At 45.3% G+C, this 27,515-nt stretch overlaps 1 protein-coding gene across 1 annotated transcript in view; it reads right to left on the minus strand.

Moving 5' to 3' along the window:
- Nucleotides 1-6,870: 6,870 nt before the first annotated feature.
- The window catches only part of Gng12 (G protein subunit gamma 12), a 107,771-nt gene continuing 87,126 nt past the window's right edge, over nt 6,871-27,515 (minus strand). The window contains exons 4-5 of the mRNA XM_075983926.1: nt 12,485-12,602; nt 6,871-10,766 (exon numbers count right to left, since the gene is read on the minus strand). Of these exons, the coding sequence (XP_075840041.1) occupies nt 10,641-10,766; nt 12,485-12,577 (219 nt within the window). The 5' untranslated portion in view covers nt 12,578-12,602 and the 3' untranslated portion in view covers nt 6,871-10,640. The remainder of the gene's footprint in view (nt 10,767-12,484; nt 12,603-27,515) is intronic.

Raw genomic sequence — 27,515 nt, forward strand, 5'->3', positions numbered from 1 at the left:
AAGCCCCAATGTCCATTCAGAGTAGGAATGTTTCCAAAAACTGAGAAACTAGGGGAGGGGTCTCAGACCAATCAGGGACTCAAGCAGCCATGAGTTGGTTCTCAGTTTGAAGAACGGGAGGTAGTTCCTGAATGCCTCTTGCGCTTTCAGATAAGACAACTTAGTGGTAATAGTGCTACCCACTCAACTTTGGGGAGGGGACAGTTTAGCCTTGGATTAATATCTCAGTCCTAGTATGAGTGTCAAAAAAGTCCAGTAGAGGGCTGTCAAGATGGCTCAGCTGTGAAGAGCACTGGCAGCTCTTTCAGAGGGCCTGGGTTCCGTTTCCAGCACTGTATGTTAGCTCATAACCATTTGAAACTCCAGTCCTAGGCAGTTCAACACCTTCTTTTGGACTCTGTGAGCACTGCACACTTACATCCAGGTAAAACTCTTATACACATAAACTAAAAATAAGTAAATCTTTAAAAAATTATGTCCCATAAGGCAGACATGGTGGCACATACCTACGCCTGAGCTATTGAAGCTGAGCCTGGAGTTCAAGACCAATCAGGGTAAAACAGTAGAATTCCTACTTGAGAACAAAACAGCAGGAAAAAGCCAATACCCCAAACAGAACAAAACCTAGATTGGGCTTGGTGTTACTGATCCATGATCTCAACACAGGGGGACAATGGCAGAGGGTCACTGAAAGTTCTCAGCCAACTTGACCCACACAATGAGATTTAGGTCAGTTAGATCCCATCTCAAAAGCAGAAAAAGAAAAATGAGATGGAGAAAGGCTCTCTGCACCAAAACAAAGGAACCCTAAGGAAAAAAGCCCACACCATCCAACCTTGAGCATAACGTATGAAGAACTGGTGAGAGAGAGAGAGAGAGAGAGAGAGAGAGAGAGAGAGAGAGAGAGAGAGAGAGAGAGCAGCTTCATTCTAAAAGTGGCAGTAGTAAAATCCAGGTTGTGGCTTTGAATGGGCTATGTCTTCACGGAGTCTGACAGTGATAGAGATGTCTAGCTTTGGGGTAAGTTTCTAGAATTTTAGATTTAGATTTTCATCATCATCATCATCATCATCATCATCATCATGGTTTAATAATCCGGAGTTGTCTTGAGCTCACTATGTAGCTGAGAATGACCCTGAACTTTTGATATTCTTGCTTATATCTCCCAAGAGCTATTATTACATGTATGGGCCACCACAAACAAGTCATATGTATAGTTTTTGTATGTAAAACATGCTTATTCACACAGTGGAGAAGAAGCTGAAAAGTTTCTGATGGAGGACTTGAACAATGAGCAACCAAAGGATTATGAAATACCATTGGGGCCCAGAAGAGATGGAAACAATGCAGGCACATTTCTCTCACTATAGTTTCCTCTTCATTGTAAATATCCTCATAATGAAGATGTCCAACACATTTGGGTGCAGCTTTGGTGGCTGACTCAAACTTCCTTTTCAGTTGTATTCCCTTCCATTCTTCTGCCATAAAGATCTTTGTTGATCTGACACCCCATGCTTCTTGAGAACCTAGACCTTATGCATACATTATTGTTACGGTTAGCCTATCTCTTATGGTTTGAGTATGAAATGTTCCCCCCACAGGCTTATGTGCTTAAATATTTTATCTGTCACTGGTAGCACTGTTTTTGTGGACTGATTAGGTGAAGCCTAGCTGGAGGCAGTGGACCACCACAGGTAGGACTCATGGGTCATAGCCTGACCCCTGCTCTGGCTCCAGTTCTCTGTGCATACGATTCTGCTAAGATATAAGGAGTTGTGCACACAGCCATAGGTAACTTTGACCTAGAAGTCTCCCCACCAAGACAGTGTATCATTTTAAACCACGCACCGAAATAAATGATTCCTCTATCATTGACAAGAAGCAACTAGTCCACAATCCTTTCCCCAGTCTTCACCAAGAAGGTCCTACTTGCCCTTCAAAGTCCAACTGATACTTTCTCCATGAAACTGCTGCTAATTCCTCCAGGCAGAAGCAACAGCTAACACAGCCCTTGCCATGCCGGGTAGTAACTTTCATCCTACTGCCCATTCTCCATTATTTCCAAACAAACTATGATGCAACTGACCTGCCTGGGGCAATGGGGAATGAAGAAACAACAGGCTTATGTACAGCAAAGCTGGTGTTAGTGGGCCATGCTCTCCGATGTAGATGCACCAGTAGCTGGGAAACTCAGTGTTTACTACATACAGCTGAAAGAGGTCGTTAGCCAATTTGGATAAGGGGTCTCTGTAGAGGAGCAGTCTCAGGCTGCAGTCGCAGCGAGGAGGAAGCTGTGGTTGATACTTTCAGCACATACTGTGAACATCCATACCGGAATCAAGGGAAGCCCTTGCCATTTCCATGGGTCTGAGGCGCTGGCGTCCTTGACATGGCCAAGTTCATGTCAACACCTTCATTCAGGACTTCAGCAGCCCCCTGCAAAACTGGTTTTGCCTTTTTGGAGTTTATCTAAAAAAGTATGCTTCTTAAAGTGTATTACAAAGAGTATATTTCTTAGAGACAATTAACACTGAAAATACCTTTCTGTGATTCACTTTTTCTTTAAAACTTCTCTCTAATCCTGGTGAATGGACGAGACATATATAAGTCCATAGCTAAAACAGGAACTGACTCTTCACCACCTTTAATAGTACACAGCATACTCATATTCTTCTCGGCCTCGCAGTTCTGGACTTTGCTTCTCTCCAGTTTTCTTTTTTCCCCAGTGGGAAGCATGAAGACCCATCGGTACTACAGATTACGCAGTCAAGTTCCCCACATTTGGGGAAATTGTAGGGGTTGGCACATTGGGAGGGCAATGGATAAGCCTCACCCTGGGAAAGTCACCTTGGCGACTGTGCAGACTAGGTTTTATTACAACTTGACACAAGCTAGAGTCATTTTAGAAGAAGGACAGTGATCTCCTTAACTGATGACTAGTGAGAGAGGGCACACTTTGGGAGGTGTCCCCCGCCAGGGGGTGGGGACTGGTGTTCCTGGGTTCGATAAGAAAGCAAGCAGAGCAAGCCAGGAGAATCAAGCCAGTAAGCAGCACTCCTCCATGGCCCCTGCATCAGCTCCAGTCTCCAGGTTCTGGGCCTGTTGGAGTTCCTGTCCTGAATTCAGTTACCAATGGACTGTGGTGTGGAATGACAAGCTGAAATAAACTCTTTCCTCTCAAGTTGTTCTTGTTCATGGTGTTTATTGCAGCAATAGAAACCCGAGACAGCCATCATGGTGAAATTCAATTTCATGATGAAATTCAAAGCTAGCGATACATGTTAGGTATTGTCTACTCAAAACTAAAAACAGGGAGGCACACATGCATATAGAATTTGAATGACATGAATTTAGCAGCTGCACTAAAAAAAAAAAAAGAAGATTTATTTTGGAACAAGGTCTCACTATGTACACCAGTTTGGCCTGGAACTCACAGAAATCTGCCGGTCTCTATCTCCAGAGTGCTGGGATTAAAGGCTAAAGTGTGTGTCACCATGCCAGGTTTCACTTTCTCTTCTACTTGTGTATGCAAGTGCACTTGCCTATATTCACTACTTTTCTTTTGCTCTGATGCCACCATGACCAAAGCAACCTAGAGAAGAGTTTATTGGGGTTTACAATGTCAGAGGATTAAAGTCCATAAGGGGAACATGGCAGGAGGCTGGCAGACATGGTGTTGGAGCAGTAGCTGAGAGCTTACATCTTGATCTAGAAGTATGAACCAAAGAGAGAGAGAGCCATCAATGGCATGGATTTTGAAACCTAACCCTGCCTCCAGTGACACACCTTCTCAACAAGGCCATGCCACCCAAACCTTCCCAAATAGCTGCACAAACTGGGGACCAAGTATTTAAATATAGGCACCTATGGAAGACATTCTCATGTGAATTACGACAGTGCCTGTGGAGGCCAAAAGAGAGTATTGGATTCCCTGAACTGGAGTTACAGAAGTGAGGAACCCCATATGGGTGGTGGGAACCAAACTTGGGACTTCAGGAAGGGCAGCAAGTGATCTTGACTGCAGAGCCATCTCTCCAGTATTTTTGAGTGACAGGATATGACACAACCTTTCTGAGCCTGTTTCTTGACCTCTGAGGTTAAATCACATTTACTTTCCCTTGCACAACAGCTGTGAGGCAGAAGCAGACCATGAACAGTGTGCATACCGTTGGTCCCTCTCTCCAACTGCACAAATGCCCAAGGCTATAGGCCTGTATTCTATGGCTTATACTGAAATGTGTCTCACTGACATCATTTCTCAGAGACTTATTTAGAATACACTGGCCATGGAAGACCATCTCAAAGTTAGAAGGAGAAATGTAAGCCTGTGCTCAGAGCAACCATGAGGCCTTGGTAGAGTTTTGTAAGGCAGGCTCTGCTACTTACATTTAAAAACTGTAAACTGCTTTACTTTAAAAATATACTTCGGAAGGTGACTTCATCTAACTTGTTAAACTAGTTCTAGCTTCCTTGGACATGTAAACTTCTTCAGCAGGTGAGTTAAAGGATTAATTTGTAGCTTGGAGTGTCTCCCTCAGTACAGCATGCACTTACCAAGCTTGAGGCACTGGTTTCAATACCCACCGCCAAAGGAAAAGAACTATAGGCCTCACACAACCATCATAAGATTGTCCTCATCCTAATCCCAGGGCACATTAATAACTCAGTTACCGGTGCCTGGGTCAGCAGGTTCTCCTGCCCATGGGACTGCTTTAGGTCTGTCCAGCTCAGAATCTAATGGATGCCCAGGTCCCTGTGTTTGTGTCCTCTTGCTCTCAGTGAATGTCACTAAGCAGGGTGTGTGGAGGTGCCGGGTTTACCAGAAGCACAATCTACATAATGATGTAGATTAAAATACATCCAGTTTGTATTTTAACTGTTTCCCCCTTCATAGCAGCACAGACTGCCTGTGAGGACTGGAAGGTATTATCTGGGATACTGCATTTGTGATCACTTCCAGTGGTACCTAAATAGTCACTACTATCTTGCTTTCCTTTGTGCTAATAAACATTGCCTTCTCCATAATTCTGTTTTATGGTGCCAACAAACTATCATGTTAAGCCAGTAACACCTTAGCATGAATTTACTTAGACTGCCATTTCCTTGGAAGGTTTTGTTATTTTTAGTCATGTGTATAAGAATGATTTAGAGTGGGGGGGGGGGTACGTGCTCATGCCTGCAGGTGCCTGGGGAAGTCAGAGGCATCCGATCCCCTGGTTCTGCAGCTGAAGGCATTTTTACACTGCCTGATGTAATGTGCTGGGAACTTAGCTCAGGTCTTCAAGTGCAGTTCATGCTCTTAACCATCTCTCCGGCACCTAGAATGCAATTTCTCACAGGTCAAAGACAATATTGGACTCTGAAAAAACATTGTTGAGGTGAATGTTCTTAAGATATTTGTCCAGGGATGGCCTCCAGTTAAATATAGATTTGAATGACTCACACCAGGACAAAGCACAAAAAGGACCCATCTGGAGGCAAAGGGCACTTGCTGCTCCTAGCAGTCACAGGCTGGGGTAGCAGCAAGCAAAGGAAAATCAGCTAAAGGTACTGACCACATCAGGCTGCATAAAGACGGTTAGAGCAGATGATGGGTCAGATTCGACAAACAGGCTCAGAACTGGAAGACAGAAGACTGAGGGACATGGGCCTACGACTCCTGTTCCTCATGTAAGGCTGAAAATGACAGTCCAGTCTCTCCACATAAGTCACTTGCCAGTGAAAAGCTGATGATGGCACATGTCAAGAAAAGGTGAAACCCCGGGTGGCATGTATACCTAGGCTCCTGCTGCCACCGTCAGCAGGTATTTCCTGCCCGCAGCTTTGGGTAGTGTGTGCTCACCTACCACTCTTGGGTGCATATCTTAGGGTACACTCAGCTGTTGCTTTCACTGCCACCCCCTTTCAGTTTTGTCACCTGCTGTCTCTTTAAACATTCCCCTTTACAAAATTCTACTACTATCCCCAATACAGCTGTCTTCAAAGAATCACAGCAACTATGGGAGGGGGGTGTAGCAGGGATGAGAGAAGGGAAATTTAAAAATAGCTTTAGGGAATTTGGTAACAATGGGTACAAGTGTGTATTGGTTGTAGCCTCATTCTCTAGACCAGAGTACCGGACATCTGTAGTCCTTACTAGACAGGCTGAGCGCCTCCTGTCCCACCGTGAGTGTGCCCGCCTATGCGCATGCATGTTTTGTGTGTGTGTGTGTGTGTGTGTGTGTGTGTGTCTGCAGAGGAAGGCCCTTCCCTCGCAGACCTTCTTCATTGCCTGATGGGCTGCTCCCTCCTAACTTCTCAGAAGCTGTCTGACCTTCATCACTACAGGGGTTCACAGGATTGGAAGCAGGGTGCCTTCAGCAACTGCAGCCTTACCTGTTTGCATGGTCACCGATAGAACTCAGGGTGGTGTCACTCCCAAATCACCTCCTAAACCGTACAGGAACAGATACACTGTACGGGAGACCCACACCCAAGCTTGGAGTCTACTTTCTCTTCCTCAGGAGACTCAAGCCATGGCAGTGTTTTTCTGCTTCTTAGGTCTCAGCATCCGTATCACCTTAGTCACCCTCCTAAAAGACTTAGTTGTGACACTTGTCTCTCCCCTGGTCTCCCAGAATGCCCTTTTTCATGACCCTTGCTCTACATATGGTTCTGCAACGATGAAGGTAAGTATGGTCGTCCCACCCTCTTCACACCAGACTCTCAGGATGTCAGGGTCAGGGTGAGCCTTGCTTGCCCACGTGTCATCAGCACCTGGCTCCCAGAGCGTGCTTAGGAAATGTCAAGTGAATGGAGGGAAAGGGAAGAGAAATGGTCTTTTATTAATTTGAGCAAAACACAGGAAGAAGTCAATGACGCAGTGACCCAGTCCGTAAAGCAAGCTTTTTAATGACTCTTCTCTCACATTTGTGAGCATGTTAGCAAGTGAAAAAAATGCTTTTATTCTTTTCCACAGAACAGAGTTCCAAAATAACAATCACAGTGTTAAAATTTAGAGTAAGATGCTGGACGAGTAGCCAAAGAATATAATCAAATAACAAAATCGCAACAATTTACCAATTGAAACTTTACTGAGACAGAAGAGAATATGTGTCTGTAGTTAACATGGCTAAAAATGAGACATTACAGAAACTAAGTCCATCAACCTAGGACAGGTACTATGCAACATAAATGCAAGTAGGTGAGCGCACACTATGGACAAACCAGGATTTGAAGCAGCTCGTAGCACCATCTCACTAGAAGGACCAGCAGAGAGGCAGGTCATTCAACCACGGCATCTGGGAACAGGGAGGATCTCAGCCAGCATCTCCTTCTCCTCCCTTGTGACAAAGGGGAAGGGAGAGCTGAAGTGCCTGGTCCAAAGTCATCCGGCAGAGGACTGACCAGACCACCAACCACTGGTAAGTGCTCTATTCTATTTGATTTGATGTATTTTCCCTACTAACAGGCTTACGATAAAAGAAAACAACAAACTTCATAGCATACTTCAGTATTACATTTATTCCAATGGAAATGACTCTTGGGTCTGTGCACGGATACGTTTTTAATACGAATTCAGAGTGATGAGTCTGACAGTTCTACCTTAGTGGTAAGCTGGTAGAGAGGAGGCACCTGGACAGATAATTTGGCACATCTTTATAAAACGTTATTTTACTGTTAGTGTGTGTGTGTGTGTGTGTGTGTGTGTGCGTGCAGGGTAACACACTGAGCATATAGAGGTCAGAGAACAACCTGTGGGAATCGTTCTTTTCTTCTACCTTGTACATCCTAGGGATCAAACACAGGTTGCTGGGCTTGGGAGCAAGCACCTTTACTCACTGAGCCCATCTTGCTGGCCCCAGTTTGACGTATCTTATATTGTGTAAACAATGAGTCAAAATTATTAACTCATTGGTATAAAATTTTCCCTGTGGATAGTTTAAAGATTAGCAAAGTATAAAAATAACCTAAATACAGAAAAAGCCAAACCTTACCTTGAAAATTAAGTATGACACTCTTACTTCCATATGGCAAAAAGTTGAAAAACATGATTTCAGAAAATCAAAATATTTAGCACAACCCACAGCCTATGAACCACCTGATATATAAAGTATTTCCCTTGATTCTAAATATGTGTGTTTCTTCAAAATGTTTTGGAGTCATGGAATCTTGCATACTCTGTCTTGCTACAGCCCCAAGGCTAAAATTCATGATGGGCTGTAGTGATCAGAGTATAAACATTATATTGCTCACTACAGACAAGACAGATTGAACATACAGAAATGAAGCCAGGTTGTCAGTGTAGGGAAAAATCCCACATGGGACTTCCATTCATTATGATCATCAACATACTGCTGCAGACAGTTATCTGGCTTTATAAGTGAACAAAGATAAATAAAAGTGACTTCTGCATGTCATATACATGTATACATATATTATAATTTCTCACATAGACATTTAGGTATAAGTAAATCAACATTTGGCTTAATGTTTTCCCTCTTGGTTCCAGCATTAAAGGATCTGATTTCACTTTTATTGTGAGGACAGTTCAAATCTGGTTAGGGAGTTATAAGACATTTACTGTCTTTAAGGAAAAGGCAACAATATCTCCTGGGACCTCAAATTCATTTCTTACCATTAAAAGCATATTAACAAACATATGTTTAAGTAGTAAAGAATATACTATGCTACCAATAATGTGCACATGATTGCATAAAAATATTCTGTAATAAACTGCCTTATAAATATTTAAAGAAACATGTTTAAAATTAGAGTGACTATAAGATTAGTGTTCTGAAACCATCAGTAGAAAAATATACTTGTAAAAAAAGAATGTTCCATTAAATGTAAAAATTGTCTTTTTGGTGTACACTTCCATTTTTACCTTTTGCAAGGGAAAAGCTTGCTCTCTCTCCTGAACAGGTACCTTTAATACAGCTGGAAACTAAGCAATAGGTGAGACCAAGTTGTGGGCAGTGCTATGGTTTTCTATACTCAGTTCCAAGTGCTGGCCAGACAGGGGACTTGGAGAAATATTGGATGTCTCTGAGTTGTTTAGAAATAGTACTGCATCTGTTTGTCATCAAGAAACATGATGCTCAAGGCCCAGGCACTAGACATTCAGAGAGATTTTCTCTTAGGGCATACTGCATACGAGTAGGGGAAGTTCTCTAAAAACAACTCCTAGGGGCTAAGTCCTTTTTGAGAATACTTTTTAGAAATCCTTCCTTAATGAACTGAAAATGAATTAAAACATCACAGGCTTTCTCTTTGGGTTGGGCTTCTAAATGAACATTTAAATGAACCCTCTCATTGTGACAAAGTCAAGATACGCCCTTGGTCATGGCAGGTTATCTGCCTCTGGGATCCTCACCGGACATTCTGAGGGTACATGGGCTATCTTCATAATCAAGGTAAAACTGATGACCTCAATCCCCAATTGCTGGAAGCGCCGGGACTGCCCTACAGACTGCAAGCCTCCCGCTGGAAGGGTCCCTTGCCCTGGGTGGTTTGTGACAATGGCAGCGATGAAACCGCAGCCATCTGGAAAGAGCTCAAGTGTCTTCATATTGCTCGACTGTTTCTTCCCACTGCATGCCACCCAGCTGGAGCTGGGTAGGAGAGAATGTCCCCACGAAAAGAGTTGCTCTAGCAGCAAGGGACAGGTATCATGCTGGCGAGGAGAAAGGGAGAGGGTTGCCTGCCAAGCTGGGCCCAGGAGAGCAGCTGTTTTCACAGTCCCTCTCTCCTCAAGGAGAGGCTAACACTTCCTTCTTGCATTCCAGCCGTGAGGGTGGAAGTTTCTGAGGTGGCCACCCCCAGAATCCAGCAAACATCACGAGCCGTGGTGTGAAGCTGCCCAGGGTCCTCTCGAGGGTCTCTTTCCCTTTCTTAGCCTCAGAAGCACAGAAGCCCAAATGACTGATATGAACTAATACCTCAGCAAAAGGCTTTCAGTTTTGTCTTAGCGTTTTAATGGGCACAGTTTATTGCAGACTAAGGGGTCAACGTGATTCCAAGAGAGGAGAGAAGACAAGATCAGCTCATTAGGATGAATGTGAGCTTTGCAACATTCTTTCATTACCTTTTTTTTGTACAAAAATTATATGTTAAGAATCTGTTCTTTTACATCCACGGAGTTCCAGATAAAGGGGCTCTGAGGGGCTGATCTTACAGCAGGAAGTTTCAGTGTGATTAGTGGCAATAGTGCAAAAAGCTATGGCCGCAGACACCTGCCTCTCCAGGCCCCCTGTGTGGGGGACAGGTTGGCACAAGTCTTATTAAGAACATAATATAAAGGTTTCGGACCGGAGTGATTCTTGACATTTTAATTTACTGGTGCTTAGACAGTTTAGGTCTTGACATATCTTAATCAACTTTGTATTGAAAAGACAAGCTTCCCCAACTCCCCTGCCACTTTCCTTATACAGTAACCCAATATGATACCATAGTTATCAAATAGAAAGTAAGATTGTTATTCTGTATTAAATCAGTAAAGGGCGAAGAAAGGACAACTTGGAAGAGAGAGACTTCAGGGTCTGTTATTCCAAGAGAAGAGTGTTTTAGTTACTAGCTGTGGTTACCGGGTAAGCTGAAGGCATCTCTTCAGGTTGCTGCCGTGGTTTGCGTTAAGAGGCGAGGGGTTGCTTCCCGGTCTACTATAAGATGATGCAGGTCTTCTTATCCTTGAATGGGTTTTCTGAGGTCGGTATGCCTATCAGCAGAGGGTCGCTCCGGGCATGCTCCTCACAGTATGACATCAGGTCTGCAGATGCTTTTGAGACCTGGTGAGGACACAAATAAGAAAGGGAAGACTTCATTGACAAGGATCCTAACCCAACAATCAGTGTCATAGTGTACAGCCTTCTGACCACCTGTCAGGTACAAGGGAAATGGTCCTGGCAGGTCAGACCTGCCTCAACCCAATGATCGTATGAGGATACCTCACTGGCAAGCTAACAGAAACATTTAACTAGAAACAAAACAACCAATCTCCACTCTAAGTGATGGCAACACCGTGGTGAAGCAAGCTGCCCTGATTCGCCATAAAACACACTGAGGGTTAAATACCGTTCTTATAGAACCCTGAATTGCAGGGGTTTTCAAATGGCTTAAAGAATAAGTCCTAGGGTTTTCTGTATAAATGTGGAACAAAAGAGAGACATTGAGAGAAAAAGAAAGGCAAATCACATTTAACCGTGCTCACCGGCAACAAGTGTAAATAAAGTGCTGCGAAGAGGAGTAGGTAAAGCCTCCTGCCGCCAATCCAACGACTTGAGTTCCTCACCCAGCCAGGACCAACACGGTAGAGAGAGCCGTCTCCTAAATACTATATCCTGGCCTCTACATGTGTGCTTTACTGATCCACCACACACACACACACACACTCCCCTCACCAAAAAAATTAGTAATAAAAAAATGAAAAAGATAAGTATTTAGATATTTGCCATTCTGTAGTTTGAAATGTTTAAAAATAAAAGTTAAGGACAAAGAAAGATAGGTGTGTGAATCAAGGGAAAGTTACATTTTAGTTTCTCTCCAAGAGAAAGGAGCCTGGAACACAAAACAGAGTTTAAGAATTGAATTGTGGAGCCCACACATGACTAAGCTTTGAGATTTACTCTTAGTGATCTAGTGCGGGGATGTGAAAGGCACAACACACTAGCAAAGGAAGGCACTACCTCTGGTGTGACACCGGAAGGAACTGTGCCTTCCTCTGGTGAGGCATTAGAAGGCCCCGTGACTCCCTCTGGTGTGGCATTAGAAGGCCCTGTGCCTTCCTCTGGTGTTACATGTGGAACTCTGTGTCCTATCAAGGGAGTCTGGAGGGAGATTTCAGGAGGGTTAAACCAGGGCTCTGAGGGCCACCACAGGAACCTCATGCTTTCCAGACAGCTGACTATCTCCAGTCAGGTGACTGTTTCAATTTCAGGAAACAGAACTGAACATTAACCACGCATTCCAGGGTTCTCACTGGCCAGTCCTCTCAGAATGGAGGGGGACACTTACTTCAAAGTCAAACTACTAAGAAAATGTACCGAGTCTGGAAATGGAGCCTTTACTAAATCCGGGGCCACAGAGTGGCCACTAAGTGACACACTGAAAAACAGCAGTTTCCAAAAGGAGGATTCGGATGGACAGCTGACTTGCAATACTTGATAAATTCCGGGAAGATAACAAGGGTGCTTAGCCACTCCACTGGGAATCCTGTCCCCACTCAGAAGACAGTCATGACAAGGCTTGATCATATTCACTCAGGAAAGGCAGGCTCTCAGGAAATGTTGTCTAGGGCTTGACAGGGGGCTAGCTTAGATAACTGGTCCCTTGGCTGTTTTAGAATAACACCTGTGCTAGGTAGGAAATGAAAACTAAATTACTCTCAGCCTGCTCCAGGAAAAGCGGGAAGCGAACTGCATACGGCTGCAATCTTCTCTGCCTTGTGTTCCTGCTCAGGGAGGGTGGGGAGCTGTGCAGAACACACTGCCAGGCCCTTCGCACGCACCTTTATTCTCTCGATGGAGGCTTCCAACCGCAGCTGCTGTACAGTTCTCCTAGCCTGGGCAATGTTGTTGGTGCTTGCCGTCTTGCTGGACATCTTTGACGATTAGTCTCCCTGAAATCTGGAGAGAATTTTTGAGAGGTGACTAGCAGTTCCTTTAGGCTATTTAAACATTTATTAAGATGTGTTACTTGAAGGACGAAGGCTGCATTTCCCCAATCCCAGTCAGAAATGCCCTGCAGCCATTCTGGTGACGATCCGGATGTGCCAGCCTGCCGTTCACTTGAGTGCCTACAGCACCTTTCTGCAGAAATCTAGCATCTGTCAGTTTAAGCTGTGCGCCCCAACATACTACAGAAAAGTGTCCTTTAAAGAACTTTCTAAGAGAACACACACACACACACACACACACACACACACACACACACACTTGCAGTAGCTAAAGGACCTACAGCAGAAGCAAACACCTACCAGCTGAGTGTGTTACTATCACCACAACCCCCATAACGAAAGGCTTCACTTAATTTCTATTAGCCTGATGAAAAACTCAAGGCATGGGCAATGGTGAGAAAGCTCTCCTCTAAAATAATTTGCGCACAAGGCAATGTTAGGGGTCATCAGATGTGCAGCAAGTGTAAGACTGTTGGGAGGCAAACAAGTCAATTTATTTTCAAGCAAAGCGGGGGTGGGGTGGGGGCTTCAGCAGAAGGACTCTCCATGATAGATCTATAGTAATGTCAAATGTACAATAGTCTCAAATAGTAAAATGTTATTCCTTCCTGCCTCATCCTGGTGGTCATGCTGTTACCTGCCCTTACATGTCAGAGGGTTGCTCCTCCTCTCTGGTAGCGCCCTTGGTGTCTAACTGCCCTGTTGCTTTGTCTTCACAACCACCTGATGTAAAGCAGTGGAAAGAGCCTGGCCCTTGAGCTTTGACCTCTCTGCTTAGGCAATGGCACCATTTCAAGAGGAAGACAGGCCCAGGGCAAGAGCCTGCCCGGTGCCTTTGCCATATATGGTTACATTCACACCCAGAGTGGTGGCAATTGGAGAAAAAGGCAGAGCTGGCAGGAGGGCGGCAGCTTCATGACTCACAGGAGCAGGTGGGCAGTAGGTGTGCCTCCCTGGCACTATGTGAGGACTCAGCAGTCTAGGGCACCATGGCGCCAGCAGCAAACCCAGGCTGACTCATTCTTTGGGAGGGCTTGCTGCTATACAAAGCTTAGACCAGACAACACGGACCGCATGAGTACTCCAGACATACACACAGATGTCTCCAAGGCCTGAGTCAATGATCAGAGAGGGCCGGACCCTCTGGTGTCCATTCTTACACATTTGTACAGAAACAAAAAACACTACCTCAAAAAAAAAAAGCCCAAACTAAAACACTAAAACACGTGTCAATCTGTATGCAGGACTTTGGAGTAAGCCTTTGGTGTTGGGCTTCCAATCACCAAGCCTGGATGCTCCACTGCTGCTCCAGAGGAGGTTGAGCCCAGGTAGGCCGTTTTACCTGTGTGCTCATCTTTTTGTTTGTAACATAAGGACACCATTATCCACCTCAAAGATTTTTCTTTTCTTTGCAGTGTAGAGCAAATTCAAATCCCTAACGCATATCTAGTGTGGGGTCCAGAACAATGAAGCTCCATAAACTGCAGCTGCTAACACGAGAATCCCCTGCTTATACTGTCCACCCCTCTCCCACCTGCTCAGTGGACCTCAGGGGGTTTGACCGATGTGGTCTAGGCAGGGCCCTTTAGAATAAGTCCTTCGGCAATTCTGCCACATTACTATCAGGACAGAACCAAAGGAATGATGACAGCCAACAGAACACTGGAGGAATAAGGAAGCCCCAGTAGGGCAGAGGTACAGGAGACAGGACAGGGAAGTGTGTGGCAGGACAGGGTGGACTTGTCTTGACTGAGGCCTTAAGTGACCTTGATTTGGTACACAGCCTAGCAGTCTCTTCCCCAGCTTCCAGTCACGCAGCCTTGCCCAAGGGAGAGGCCAGGCCAGGATCTATTAATCAGGTGTCTAAAGCGCCATCAAGGCATGGCAACCTCACCTTGCAGAGTGCACGGCCCTGATGCACAGCAGATGGTGACAAAATCTGTCCCTGCAGCCTAGGAAAAGGGACTCTCCTTCCAGCTGCTGGCTGGCTGGAGGTGACCATGACTGCTTTTCTGAACGGCCAGTGGTTTGTAGATGGCACCCCCAGGGTTTCTCTACGTTCCCTTTGCATGAAAACAATGCCAAGCTTTCTCTTTCTCTCAGCCTTCAGGGTGCAGTTTCCAGAGCCAGGGAAAATTTTCTTGTAACTGAAGAAGAGGTCACATAGGGACAACATCATCCATTGCTCCTACCGGTGTGGCCATCGGCAAACAATCCCAAGTCTATTTATAAAAGCCTAGGAAGACCCTGCTCAGTGCAGATACCCAGCAGGAGAGGATGTCTCCCCTTCCCCACGTGTTATAACTAATATTTAAACCAGCTAGCTTGTAAGCCAAAACAAAAGAAAAAAGATTAAAAACAGCAATCCACAATTCATTCCTCTCTCTCTCTCTCTCTCTCTCTCTCTCTCTCTCTCTCTCTCTCTCTCTCTCTCTCTCTTTCTCTCCTTTGAGACAGGGTTTTACTTTAGCTTTGGAGTCTGACCTGTAACAAGGTCTTGTAGACCAGGCTAGCCTCGAACTCACAGAAATCCACCTACCTTTGCCTCCTGAGTGCTGGGATTAAAGGTGTGCACCACCACTGCCAGGCTCACAATTTATTCTTTCTTGCCAGCTTAGGCCTCTCTTGCTCCTTCACTGGACCTGAACGTACTCGCATTCCCCTTCCAAAGGGGAATACTGTTGGTTCCCAGGCCCTCAGTGGTCCATACCATACTTTTGCTTTTTTCTTTCAACTCTTCCTTCCCTATCCCCTTCATTCCTTCTTAGAAATGGCGGTGAGAGGTGGGGGTGGGGGAGGGTGTCTTTACTCTGTTGCCCAGGCTGGCTCCAGTCTCCTAGGTGTAAGCAATCTTCCTGCTGAAGCCTCCCAAATAGCAGGAACTGGAGGTACAAGCTACCATGGTGGGCCTAGCAACTCCCTATCCCCTTCTTGAGGCAGGTTCTCAAGAAGTAGGTGTTTTTTTCTAAACACCAAGAGAGGGACCTTCTCAAGGTTTTATAAGTACAGCCTGTCTGTCTCAGGCTGCCCTCGAACTTGTGAGTCCTCATGCCTCCCTCCCAACTGCTGGAGTGACAGGTTTAAGATACCACACAGAGCAACCAATTTCCAGTTAGGCATTACTGGTGGTACCGGGCTGGGTGTGCTGAGGCAGGGCAGTAGAGAGACACAATGCTCACCCTCACGGAGGCGGCACTGAGGGAGTAATTAAATGCTTTCCCTTTCTGCCTCAGGGGAGCCCAACCCTGCCACACTGCTTGTCACCCTTCTCAGTCTCTCAGTTCAAATGCAACAAGTTCCTTCCTCTCTGCTGGCACAGGGATAATCCTACCTAACAAACTAGTTAACCTTTAGAGATGAAAGCATTTTTGCCTCATCCTTAAATATAAAGAGCTTCTTCTACTGTATTTCTGTAGCAATAGTTTTGGGAAGTCAATTCAATGGGATACTTGTGAGCAGCCCTAGGAGAAGGATATGATCTTCCTCCTTGCAGATACTTTGTAAAATCTCAACTAATGTCCTAGGACAGACAACGGAAAGACTGGGAAAACAACCGGGGATGTCTCCATCCTTCTATCCCGTGCGGGAGAGCCTATGCAGCAGCTTGCTTTGTCCAAGCACAGCCTCCAGGGTAAATGCGACCTGGCATCCTCATGGAAACTGGGAGCTTACTTGTTGCTTTTATACAGCATTTCAGGAAGCCTTGTTACAACTTTGCATGGGGTCATTACTGTTGTTTTAAAGGTGAGTCAACTGGGACTAGGAAGACTGGCTTCCAGGTGACATAGTCTATGTGCTCTATGCTGCGTGTGAGGCTTTCCTTTCCGGAAGTCGCCCTTCCTACCTGCCACAAAGAAAGGGCACTATTCCAATTAAGGTGACTCACGGACACTGGCGGCACTGAAGAATGTGCCACAATGTGGCTCTTCGCTGGGAGCACCTTTGACACTCGGCAAACCAGCGCAGGGGCTTGCTGGCTGCCTTGTGTGTATGCATTGCTTCCTGGGGCACAAGACTTATCCTGCCCACAGCCAGAGCAGGCTTCACTTTTGCATCCAGGAGTAGGTAAAGAACAATCTCTGTAGCTTATAGGCAAAGGCTAGAGTCAGTATTGGGGGGGTGGGTATAGTCTAGAATCCCAGTACTCCATTCTGCCCAGTAGAGTCAAAACTCAAGAACTTGAGCCAATGTCCATCTGACGAAACCTGGCTATTGTTTCTTTTCTGCTTCATATATGGCAATACAATGGAACAAACGTGGAGCGTTCAGCTAGTCAAATGGTTTACACTGGTTTTGATGCTACAGTTTGCCTAAATTCTCAGGTTCTTAGAAATTCCGAGGAACAAGATGTTCCATTAGGGAAACACATGCATTTAAATCTGTGTCAAGAGGACCTGAGCCAGAGAGGAGAGTGGGCATAAAAGGTGTCACCAAGCATACTCTCAGGAGAAGGAACAGAGAAGCCTGTAGTCTGAATGACAAGTCATAGTGTCCTGGCCCTGAGCTAATCACTGGGGCGAAGCAACTTCCAAGAACAAATATCCTTCTGTGGCTGTAACAAAAGAGCAGCCTTCCATTTACTCTGCTCTCTCCATGCTGTCTATAGAAGAGGGACAAGAAGACCTGCTTCTCAGGGCTGTGGGAGGTGGGCCATGGATCCACATTATTCTCTCAACACACCGTACATCTGCATACTACTAAATGCTGGGCTCAGGCCCACGTTCTTGGTGTGAACCAAGATTAGATCACTGCTGGAGAATTACAAAGCTATGGGATGAGGTAGCAACAGCCTAAGCCCAGAGAAGTATAGAGCAGGCTACTACAGCCTTCATCCTCATGAGCCTTTGCCATTCAGATCAGAACCTGAAGGCTAATGCCAGCCTCAGATGGTGTGACTGGGTCCCACGTTCACTGCACAGTGTGTGTTTTAACTTAAAATTGACGGTGACTATTTGAAAAAGAGAGATTTCAGCGGGGCACAGTGGTGTAAGCCTTTACTCCCAGCTCTCAGGAGGCAGAGACAGACAGACATCTCAGAGTTCAAGGCTGGCCAAGGTTGCACAGTGAAACTGTCTTGGATGGATGGATGGATAGATAGGTATTTCACTCTAGAAGGAGGATGTCTAGAAAAATGGACAACTGAGCTGGATCTGATGACATCTGCTAGTTTGGATGTTGTTCTGCATGCAGTTCCAGGGTTAACAAGGTCTCGTGTTCTTCCTGGCAAAGGTCTTGTGTAAGACTTGCTAACTACTTAAGCTTTGATTTTCTCATGGAAAAAAATAAGACAATATTACTTTACTATTTCAAAGGACTGCTAAAAGTACCAGAACAAATTAGCGTGAGTATAGTTATGGTTCATTGCTAGGATGCTTGCTTAGCCTAAGAGAGGCCTTGGCCTTAATCCCTACCACTGGGGAAAGCATGTAGATTAACAAATATAAAGAATGGTTTGCGGAGTGTTTAGTACCTGTATCCTCCTATAAAATACTGGGTGGTGTGCACCATACTCTGTAGTTCCTACCGTATGTAGTTCCTGGTGCTTGGCAGAGTTCTGCCCTCTTCCTGGCATACCTCATTGAACTGCAGGGCTAGAAAAAGTAGCTATGTCCCAATGTCAATGGGAGGAGTTAACAGGAACGGAGTGTTCCCCACTTCAAATTCATATGCAGAGGGTCTAACCCCAGCACTTCCAGAGTATGACTGTATCTGAAGACAGGGTCTTCTAAGAGGTAACAGTTAAACTGAGACCTTGAGAGCAGACCCTTACCCCACAGGACACTGTTCATAACAAAGGGAAATTTGGGCCTAGAGGTTCACAAAGGAGAGGCAAGTAGGCCAACACGTGGATCTTGGATTTCTAATCTTCAGAAACAATAAAAAACAAACTGTTGTTGCTTAAGCTCTGGCCTGTGGTAACTGGATAGCAGTCATAGCAAAGGGCCACACCTAGGTTCTCTTACCACTGGAACAGTGGTCAAAGCATTCAGAAATGACCTGCCAGGTGAGAGTGACAGGAATTTTTGCAGACAAGAAGGGTGGAGGGCAGGCTGCTGTTTGAGGAGGTTAGGGGTGTGCTGCCCCAGAGTCTAGTCACCAGTCAGTTACAGAGGGGCCACATGGCAGGGCAGCTTTGTGATTCTGCACTTCACACTGAACCCTGGGCTCAATTCTGAGGTGGCTCGGAGTCCTTCCTAGGGATTCTAGTGAGAGCCTGCTCTGCCTTTCGATGATTACACAGATTGCAGCAGAGTACTTTCTGTTGGCTGTCACTGAAGTATGAGTCACCCAGAACTATTAACCTGCCCTTAAGAGCTTGCAGATTAGCTATGATTTCTATTACTGCCCTGCTATCACTGCTGACCACCTCAGACTCCTAGACTTCATCAGAGGAAGGGCTGCACCTCAGTACTTGCCTTCTCCTTTTCCTAGCTGAGGTCATGGGTGTAAGGGCCAAGGGAAGCCAAGCCTGTGCTGCACAGCCACTCAGCACCTACAAACAATTATATTGACGGTCTGGAGGGAGAAAAAGGAGAGGAAGGAATAGGGGAGGTTTGCCGGAGTAGGAACGCACATTCTGTATGGCAAAGGTGTTGTATTTTGTAGTGATTTGGAAGATCATCTAGAGATCTCTAAGAGATGTTTGCACAGGTCGGAATCAGCCAATTAGAAAGAGGAGCATCTTTTGCAAGGCCTCAGCGGAGCCCACCTGTGAGGGTCTTCTCTAATATCTTTCTTTGGTTGACCTTCACTTGCCTTTTAAGGCAAGTTTCCAAATAACAATGCTAGAGACAGGAAGTTCAAATGGTTAATTCTGATAACTGTCACCATTTGCTCAGCAGTTCGTCTGTACCTGATGCACACATCCCTGTATTTCCTTTCCTTAGCAACATCAGGAGCCCTAACCCTTTATCACTTCTCTTTTTCAAATGGTGCAGATAGAATATATAACCCAGATCCCACGTGGTGGAACTGTAGCTCTAGCTACAAGGCTCTCAAGATGTTATTCTACACATCACCCTGGGAGGCTTGTCCTGAACAGGAGTCCAGGGTGCAACTAGCAGAAAGGAGTGGCCTGTGTCAGCTGGCCTTACACTCACACAGTTGGGCCTATAGCAGTGTGAGCAGCCGTGTGGCATGGAGTAAATTTACAAGAAGGGAAAGATTAAGGAGAGCAGGACCACCGCCTCGGTTCCTAGGTGAGACTATTGCTAAGGACATAGATGATTACAACATCCTGTGTGGGCTGAGGTGCTGGGAAGGAGCCAGGAGGACTAGCCAATCTCCATAGTAAACCCGGTGGGCAGGATCTGCTCCGTTCTGGCAAGGCCCTGGCTTCCCAGCGCATCTAAGAACACCTGGGGCACTTGCTTCAGAAATCGGCTTCAGGAGGTCTGCAACAGGGCCCAGACAAACAATTTAAAAGCTTCCTTGGAAGACTTTCCTGAAATACCAGTAGTGATGGCCAGACGCTGCCTCTGGCTCCTGCCCATCTTTACTTCCGCCTGGAATTAAAATGGGTCAATTTAGAAGAAAGCTGCTTTCTGTCTACACATGACCTTTCAGAGCTCTGACTAAGCCCGGGAGGATTCTCTACGTGATGACAGTAGCCTACAGGGTTGACTTCTTTCAGGATGAAATTGTTCTATTGGTTGACATTCTCCTCTGTTATAAAGTCTAAGTCTGTTTGTGGACAGTTCCTTCTGGAAAGCGCTACAACGCTAGACAATCTGTGCTTGCCACACACAGTGGTACCCTTTCGACAATGCTCCCTCTGTCTTCAATGCTGTCTTGAGGTACTGGTGGAGCAGAGCCATCAAGGGCTTTTGCTGTTGGATAAATGAAAATCCCAGCATGTCATCTGCTACTCCAAGATGGTTTATTTCTGAGTTTATATAAAATTATTGAGATGGTTTACATTTTGGGGTCCTGAATCACTGAAACCCATTGTACCTTAATTGCATCAGCAGCGTTTGAGTGTTCAATAGTTACAACACTTTCCAAACTCATCTGTCCTGACCAGTACAGTCCAGTTCCAGCTTTTATCTCTCAAAAGCTGACTTAAGCAAGATCCAGGGGTTTCCCAGAGGGCCCCTCAAAAAGTCCAAAGGGCTTGCACTCAAGGCCTTCTCAAAATTCTGCATCCATAATAAAACTCATAATCACAGAAGAAAACTGTTTCTATATAACATGTGCCAAACGCCAGGCACTAGGTGACAGATACGCCTCTTGGGGCACTGTCCTAAGCCCTCACAATAACCCCAGGAGGTTCCATTTTATTTCTAGTTTCATACAAGACATTAGCATGTGTCAAGAGCTGATTCTGGGGTTCAGGCCTGGTATTTTTACTACTACACAGAAACAGTGCCCAGCTGCAACATTCAAGTCCTTGGCTTCCTAGGTTATGTTTTCAAGTCCTGAGCCTCCACTCAAAGTTTCCACCAGCTTCTTAGCTCTATTTAAAATTTCTTTTGCTTTAGGTTCTTATTTACATTGCTACCCACTTCAAAGAAAGCTTCCCTAACTACTTTCACTTGCAGCGACTAATCCCTTTTATTAATTAATTCCTGCTATATATACATATAGCTCAGGGGCTCAAGGACTTCTGAAGGGCCTGACCCATGCATGCAAAGGGTAGGCAGGGCAAGCTATGTATGATTAACTATTTGCTAGTGAGTGCATATTGTTACATAACTGGTTTTATATAAACACTGTAAAATAATGACTAAATGTCTTTACTACCATGTACCAGTGACTGTAAGTACTGCTCAGTGTTCTGTGCAGATACAGGTTTACCTAGTATCTCTAGAAGCTGGATTCATCATATCCATAGAGACAGGTCAAGAAGTTACAGAAATACCCAAATTACAAAGCTACAGATTTTAGTCCTTATTTCTCCAACATCAAATCAACGTCCTGAGCACCCTGTTCTGCCTTCTCCTTCACAGTGACCAATGCATAAAAAGAGACCTCCATTAATACCTGGGTTAGTTCATGACATACAGCACAGCAACTAGACATTAGCTAGTGTGAAAACCATTATCTGAGGGTGTTTTCATGTCTGATAGTTGCTATCTTAGAAACAGGATATATCTTGCTGGTCTTTCCCATCTGTATCCTGCAAAACTGCCCATTTTGAGCCAATGACTACCTACCTACTGCTATGCTTCCTGGCACAGACTTTAGAAGCCTGTGGAATTCTTGGTTTTCCCATATATTTGATTAGGACAAAAATGTTGACTCTGAACTTTCACCTCCAGTATGAGATGGCACCCAGGTTCCAAGGGCCATGCTACTGTGTACCCATGTGAGGTAGAACAAGTGTTCAGCTGTTGAGGCAGGTTCATGAGAAGGTGCCCTGCAACCTACAGCAGTGTGGTGCTTAGCCCCAGCCCTTTCATGCTGGATCATGCTCCATCCATCTCTTCAGACAAATGTTTAGTCAACACCAGAAACAATGCTTACGAACAAGTTTTACCTGCTACCTAGTACACCAAGAGTGGCTCAGAAAAGATTTGTTTGTATTTTCATGGCTGCTTTAGGAGAGCTAAACATCTCACATGTTTATCTAGGAGTGAATAAATGAATGGAATAATTTTACAATGTTGAAAAGCAGTAATGTGGAGAGCGGAGGAAGGCTTGACTTAATGTGTTGACATGAGCAGAGCTATGTCAGGGACCACGATGCCTCAGATCTGTGAGAGTGGCAAAGCCTGCCTCTGGTCCACGTGGGAGTATTTACTAAAGATAGAACAATGTGTGCAGAAACTATCAACCACAGCTTCCTCCTCCAGGATGACTGCAGCCTGAGACTGCTCCCCTACAGAGACCACCTACCTAGATTAGCTAAAATCTACCTCCTTGTTCAATTGTGTACAATAAGCCCACTTCCTAGATTCACATGTATAGAATAAGGTTTGGGGTTGTCCCCGCTTTTCTGTACTATGTCTTTCTGTCCTTTCTTCATTCCCTGTCACCCATCAGGTCAATCTCTGATGCTGTGTGGAATACAGCAGGATGCTCTTCTGTGCTCGCACTCTGCCGAAGGATTTATATCACGTTTTTATTTGTTACTTACAACGCCCCTAAAGAAATTACTGTCATTTCATTAATAGCATTTTTGTTAGGAGTATAAACACAAGACACACTAAGTATATCCCCAAAGGGTCTACAAAAAACACAGCCATCTTGGGCTTGGGGATGGTTCACCGGGTGAGGGTGCTTGCTCTCCAGGGCAAGGAGTGTAGTCTCTGAATGAGAATGGCTTCCACAGGCTCCTCTGTTTGAATATTTGATTCTAGGTGGAGCGGTTTTGGGAAGTGTTACAAGGCCTGGCCTTGTTGGAGGGGTGTCACTTGTTGGGAGGACGGTGGGCTTTGAAGCTTGGGGCTGGTTTTGAGGTTTCAAGCACCCACGCCATTCCCATTTAGCTCTGTCTGCTTGTGGATCAAGATGTAAGCTCTCAGCTGTTCCTGTGCCATGACTGTATTCTACCACCATGAGTTCTGCTCTAATTCTCTGAAATGATAAGCTCAATTAAAGACTTTCTTTTATAACCTTCCTTGATCAAAGTGTTTTGTTGCAGCAACAGGAAAAGAACTAAGACAAGGACTTTAATTCAAATCCCTACCTCCCAGATTAAGAAAAATATATCTGTATATGCCTTTAGCCCCTAGTCAGGTGGATCCCAAGAGCTCTTTGGTCAGACAGCCTAGCTGAACTGGTGACGTTCTGGTTCAGTGAGAGACTCTGTCTCAAGACATTATGGCAAAGAATGGTGCTGTCTCACTTTGGCTTCTACTCATATATACAGAAGGATACACACACACAGGCACAACCCTGCCCCGAGACTACTACATGACACACACTACTATAATAATGGCAGCACTTCCAAATGGTGTAAGAGCAGTCCTCACTGTTCTGCGCGGTGGTGGACTTAGACGTTTGTGAGAGGAAGGAGTCACAAAGGGTAAAAGACTCCAGCCAGGGTGTTCTCTCGTACAAGCGGCTGAGCTTTCCACTGTGCAGTAGCAATCTCAGGACTAGCTGAAAACTTCTTAGATTCCAACCCAGACCCACTGAATCAGAACTGGGATGGACGCTGTCAATGTGTGTCCTAGAAGCCCCCGCCAACCACTGCAGGTGAGGGTCTGGAGAGATAGCTCAGTGGTTAATAGCTCAGACTCTTGGTTCAGTTCATTACCAGCATGGGAAGGGAGAGGGAAAGGCTTGCAACCCCTTATATCTCTAGCTCCAAGGGTTCTGACATCCTCTTCTGAATTCTGTAGGTCACACACTCACATGTACTCACACCCACACATGCACATGTACGCAAAATTAAAAAGAAATCTAAACTGGCAGTTCTCAACCTGTGGGCTATGACCCCACCTGGGCCTGCATATCAGACATCCTATATCTCAGATATTTATATTACAATTCATAACATAGCAAAATTAGAGTTCTGAAATAGAAATGAAGTACTTTTATGGGTGGGGCTCACCACAACACGAGAAAGTGTATTAAAGGGTTAAAGTATTAGAAAGGTTGAGAACCACTTTAGTTTCTAAAGAAACAAAGTCCCCAGATGATCCTTAGGCCCCTAAAGTTTAGGACGCACTCACGACTGTGGACAGTCTCAAAGCAGAGCCATTAAACAGCAGGAAGACCTGGCTATGAACTAAACAAACAGCAAGTTCATTTAAACAAACGTGATCATACTCCTAATGCTATCTCCCACAGCTAAACGCCTCCTTACAGCCTCCTTACAGCCTGAAAAGCGGCAAGGGTACGAGCCTTCCTGACTGAGGAAGGAGGCAGGAGAGTCGACTTGCTTAATTTGGGGGCTTCACTTATTACCCATGATAAAGTCATCTGTGATTCTTCCATACTGGAACCCAGAAACTTTCCTTTGTATCTGTGTGACCAGTTTAGTGTTATCCCCACCAACCTTCCCTGGGGACCTCGGTGCTTTGTCCTGTTATCTCCCTGGCTTAGCAGAGCTGAAGGCTGTTTGTAAGATCTCCTACCTACCCTAGATGCTGTCTACAGCATAGCTAGCTGTTCAACCACCACTCCTGGCCAGCTGGCAGTGTAAAAGAGAGAAAATGAGGATTCTAACCTTAAAGACCTTGCCTTTGATCCACATGAAGTTGAGGGCATGCCGTCTACCACTGCTAAACAAACAGGAGTTTGCCTCTCATGAGTGCATCCAAACAGGCCCCTCACCCCCAAACACCCCCCAAAGAGTTGAAATGTGGTAATGAGACTCTGCTGCATCCATTTGGATTACAGAGGACATGCAGCCACTGTCCTGTTTTGAATGGAGCCAGCACCTTGAGAGGACAGGCTAGATGGTTAGCAAGGATCTGCCTGGGAGGGCCTGAGAAGACTCTGTGTAGCTCACTGACTCTGACAATTGCCATTTGGCACTGACCATGGTCTACAGTGTGTGGGCTACTACATCAGTGACTTATGCTCCCACTGGGAGGGGCATAAGTGGGACATGAAACATCCAGAGGTAGGAGTTAGGAACTTTGGAGCGGCCAGTGAGGGCTTGAGCAGGCTGAACATACAGATGACTGAAATGAATAAATCCTCGAAGGACTGGCACTAAAGGTGGGAAGGAAGAGGAAAATGGATTTCAAAATGGCAAGAACAGTACAGAATAACCTAGAGTGATTTCCTCAGTGAAACGGGGCCATCAAAGGTTTCCTGGCACAAATGACAGGCCTAAGGGAGCTGATGGAAAAAGGAGGTGACAACTTCAGACGGGAGACAAGTGAGGCAGAGAAGCTCAGGCAGATTCTTTTCAAGGGAGGTTTAGGGGCAGCTAACACGATAAGGTATGGCAGTCAGACAGAACTGGGTTCAAATCTCAGCCCTGATATTCACTGCAGAAAGGTGTGAAGATGCTTAATCTCCAGATTAATCTCCTAGATCCTCTGTAAAACAAGATAAGGAGAGTGCTTACCTTACAGGGCGTTTTCAGAAGAGCAGAGAAGGGGTCATGGTGTCAGAAAAGCCAGGGCGGAAGGAAGGGAATGCTTCTGGAATGCAGTTAAAGCCATAGAAGTATTTGTAGTTGAAAACATACTCAGAAAGCATGTAAGAGGAAGATATTCCGAAATGTACTTCCTGCCAGTGCCAGGAATTCTAGAGGGTTTTAAATGTTGTCCATGCACCACTGCAGATATGAGGTTTTGGTCTGGATAATGGAATGTGCTTTGACAACACCTATGCTTGCCGATCGTTGTTTTCTAGGGCTCAACACAATTTACTTCATCCTTTGAACAGTGTATGAAGCTGTTACTATTCCTCCCAGTTTAGAACTGCAGGAACTGAGGCAACTGCTTAGAAAAAGGTACATGGAGAAACTGCCACTGTGACCCCAGCCTCAGCAACACCAGAAGCTGGGAGGGTGTGGTGGTACATGTCTTTAATCCCAGCATTCAAAGCACAGAGCTCTCTGTGAGATTGAGGCCAGACAGGCCTAGAGAGTGTCTCAAAACAAGCCACCTTCAAAGCCCTGTGACTGCCATTCACTGAACTAGGAGGAGGGGTAGGAAATACAGAATGAGGCTCCCTCACAGGAATTTTGAGTGGGGGCTCTCAGAACAAGTAGTTTCCAGAAGGGAGGGTGTCACATCACCCAAGGTTTCCTCCAGTGAATGCTTCCCCAAATGCATCACCCACTGGACAACGTTTAAGTTATGGAAACTATTTAGCACTGATTCTAATCAAATACCAGTTAGGAACCACAGCAAGACGCTAACCCTGAGAGTTACAGCATCAGTCCTACTTACTCATGTACCGGTAGGGTGAATTACGCTTTTCTGGCCAATGATGAGCCCAGGGATTCAATGATGAGCAAGGTCACAGGAAAGCAGTATTTGGCTGTCTGTGACCAAAGTCACTTCTGTTGGTTGAAGAAGATGCTGCCTGATCTGGAGGTATTTTCAGAGATTCTTTAAATACCGAGTGCATATTATCCGTAGACACATAGGGCTGATTTCAGGAGGACTGCACAGACATTACTGTCTGGGCCAGCATTCTAAGTCTGCATGCCTGTCACTCCTGGTCCTCATGTGCTTATGCTTTCCTGGGCTGGAGGGACCATTCCCCGCTTGATGCTGGGAAGCAGGTCTCCTTGACAACAGATGCTGCTCTTCGCCCCAGGTCCCTTCCTATTCTTGAATTTCTACTCTGGGAAGCTGGATGGAATCCATCAGCATATTTTAAAATACAAAATACTCTCTTGAATGTTATCTCTACTGGGCGGGGTCAACTAATTACTAAAATTTAGTTTAATTTCTTTTGGTAGGCTTCTGTGAACATCTGGAATTTAACATGCAAATTTATGCTAAATTCAGAGTTTATGCTAAATTAATTTTACTGAAGATGATTTTTAAAATCCAGACATTTATTTATGTATATTTTGCCTCAAGAGACTATATCCAAGTAGCTTATCAAGGGCTTCCTTCTTAAATATTAGCATGGTTTCACTTTCAGGAGTTTCCCAGGGATAGTGAACAGAGGAAGTGTCTGTCCTCCCCCTGAAATCAGCTCATTTGCTTGGACTGGATACACTTGAGTGTGACCCCTTTAAGGACTATCTGTAAGAAGTATGGTCCCCACGTGACTGGATACACTTGAGTGTGACCCCTTTAAGGACTATCTGTAAGAAGCATGGTCCCCACGTGACTGGATACACTTGAGTGTGACCCCTTTAAGGACTATCTGTAAGAAGCATGGTCCCCACGTGACTGGATACACTTGAGTGTGACCCCTTTAAGGACTATCTGTAAGAAGCATGGTCCCCACGTGACTGGATACACTTGAGTGTGACCCCTTTAAGGACTATCTG

The sequence above is a fragment of the Microtus pennsylvanicus genome, chromosome 8 (genome assembly GCF_037038515.1).
Source record: "Microtus pennsylvanicus isolate mMicPen1 chromosome 8, mMicPen1.hap1, whole genome shotgun sequence".
Taxonomy (NCBI): domain Eukaryota; kingdom Metazoa; phylum Chordata; class Mammalia; order Rodentia; family Cricetidae; genus Microtus; species Microtus pennsylvanicus.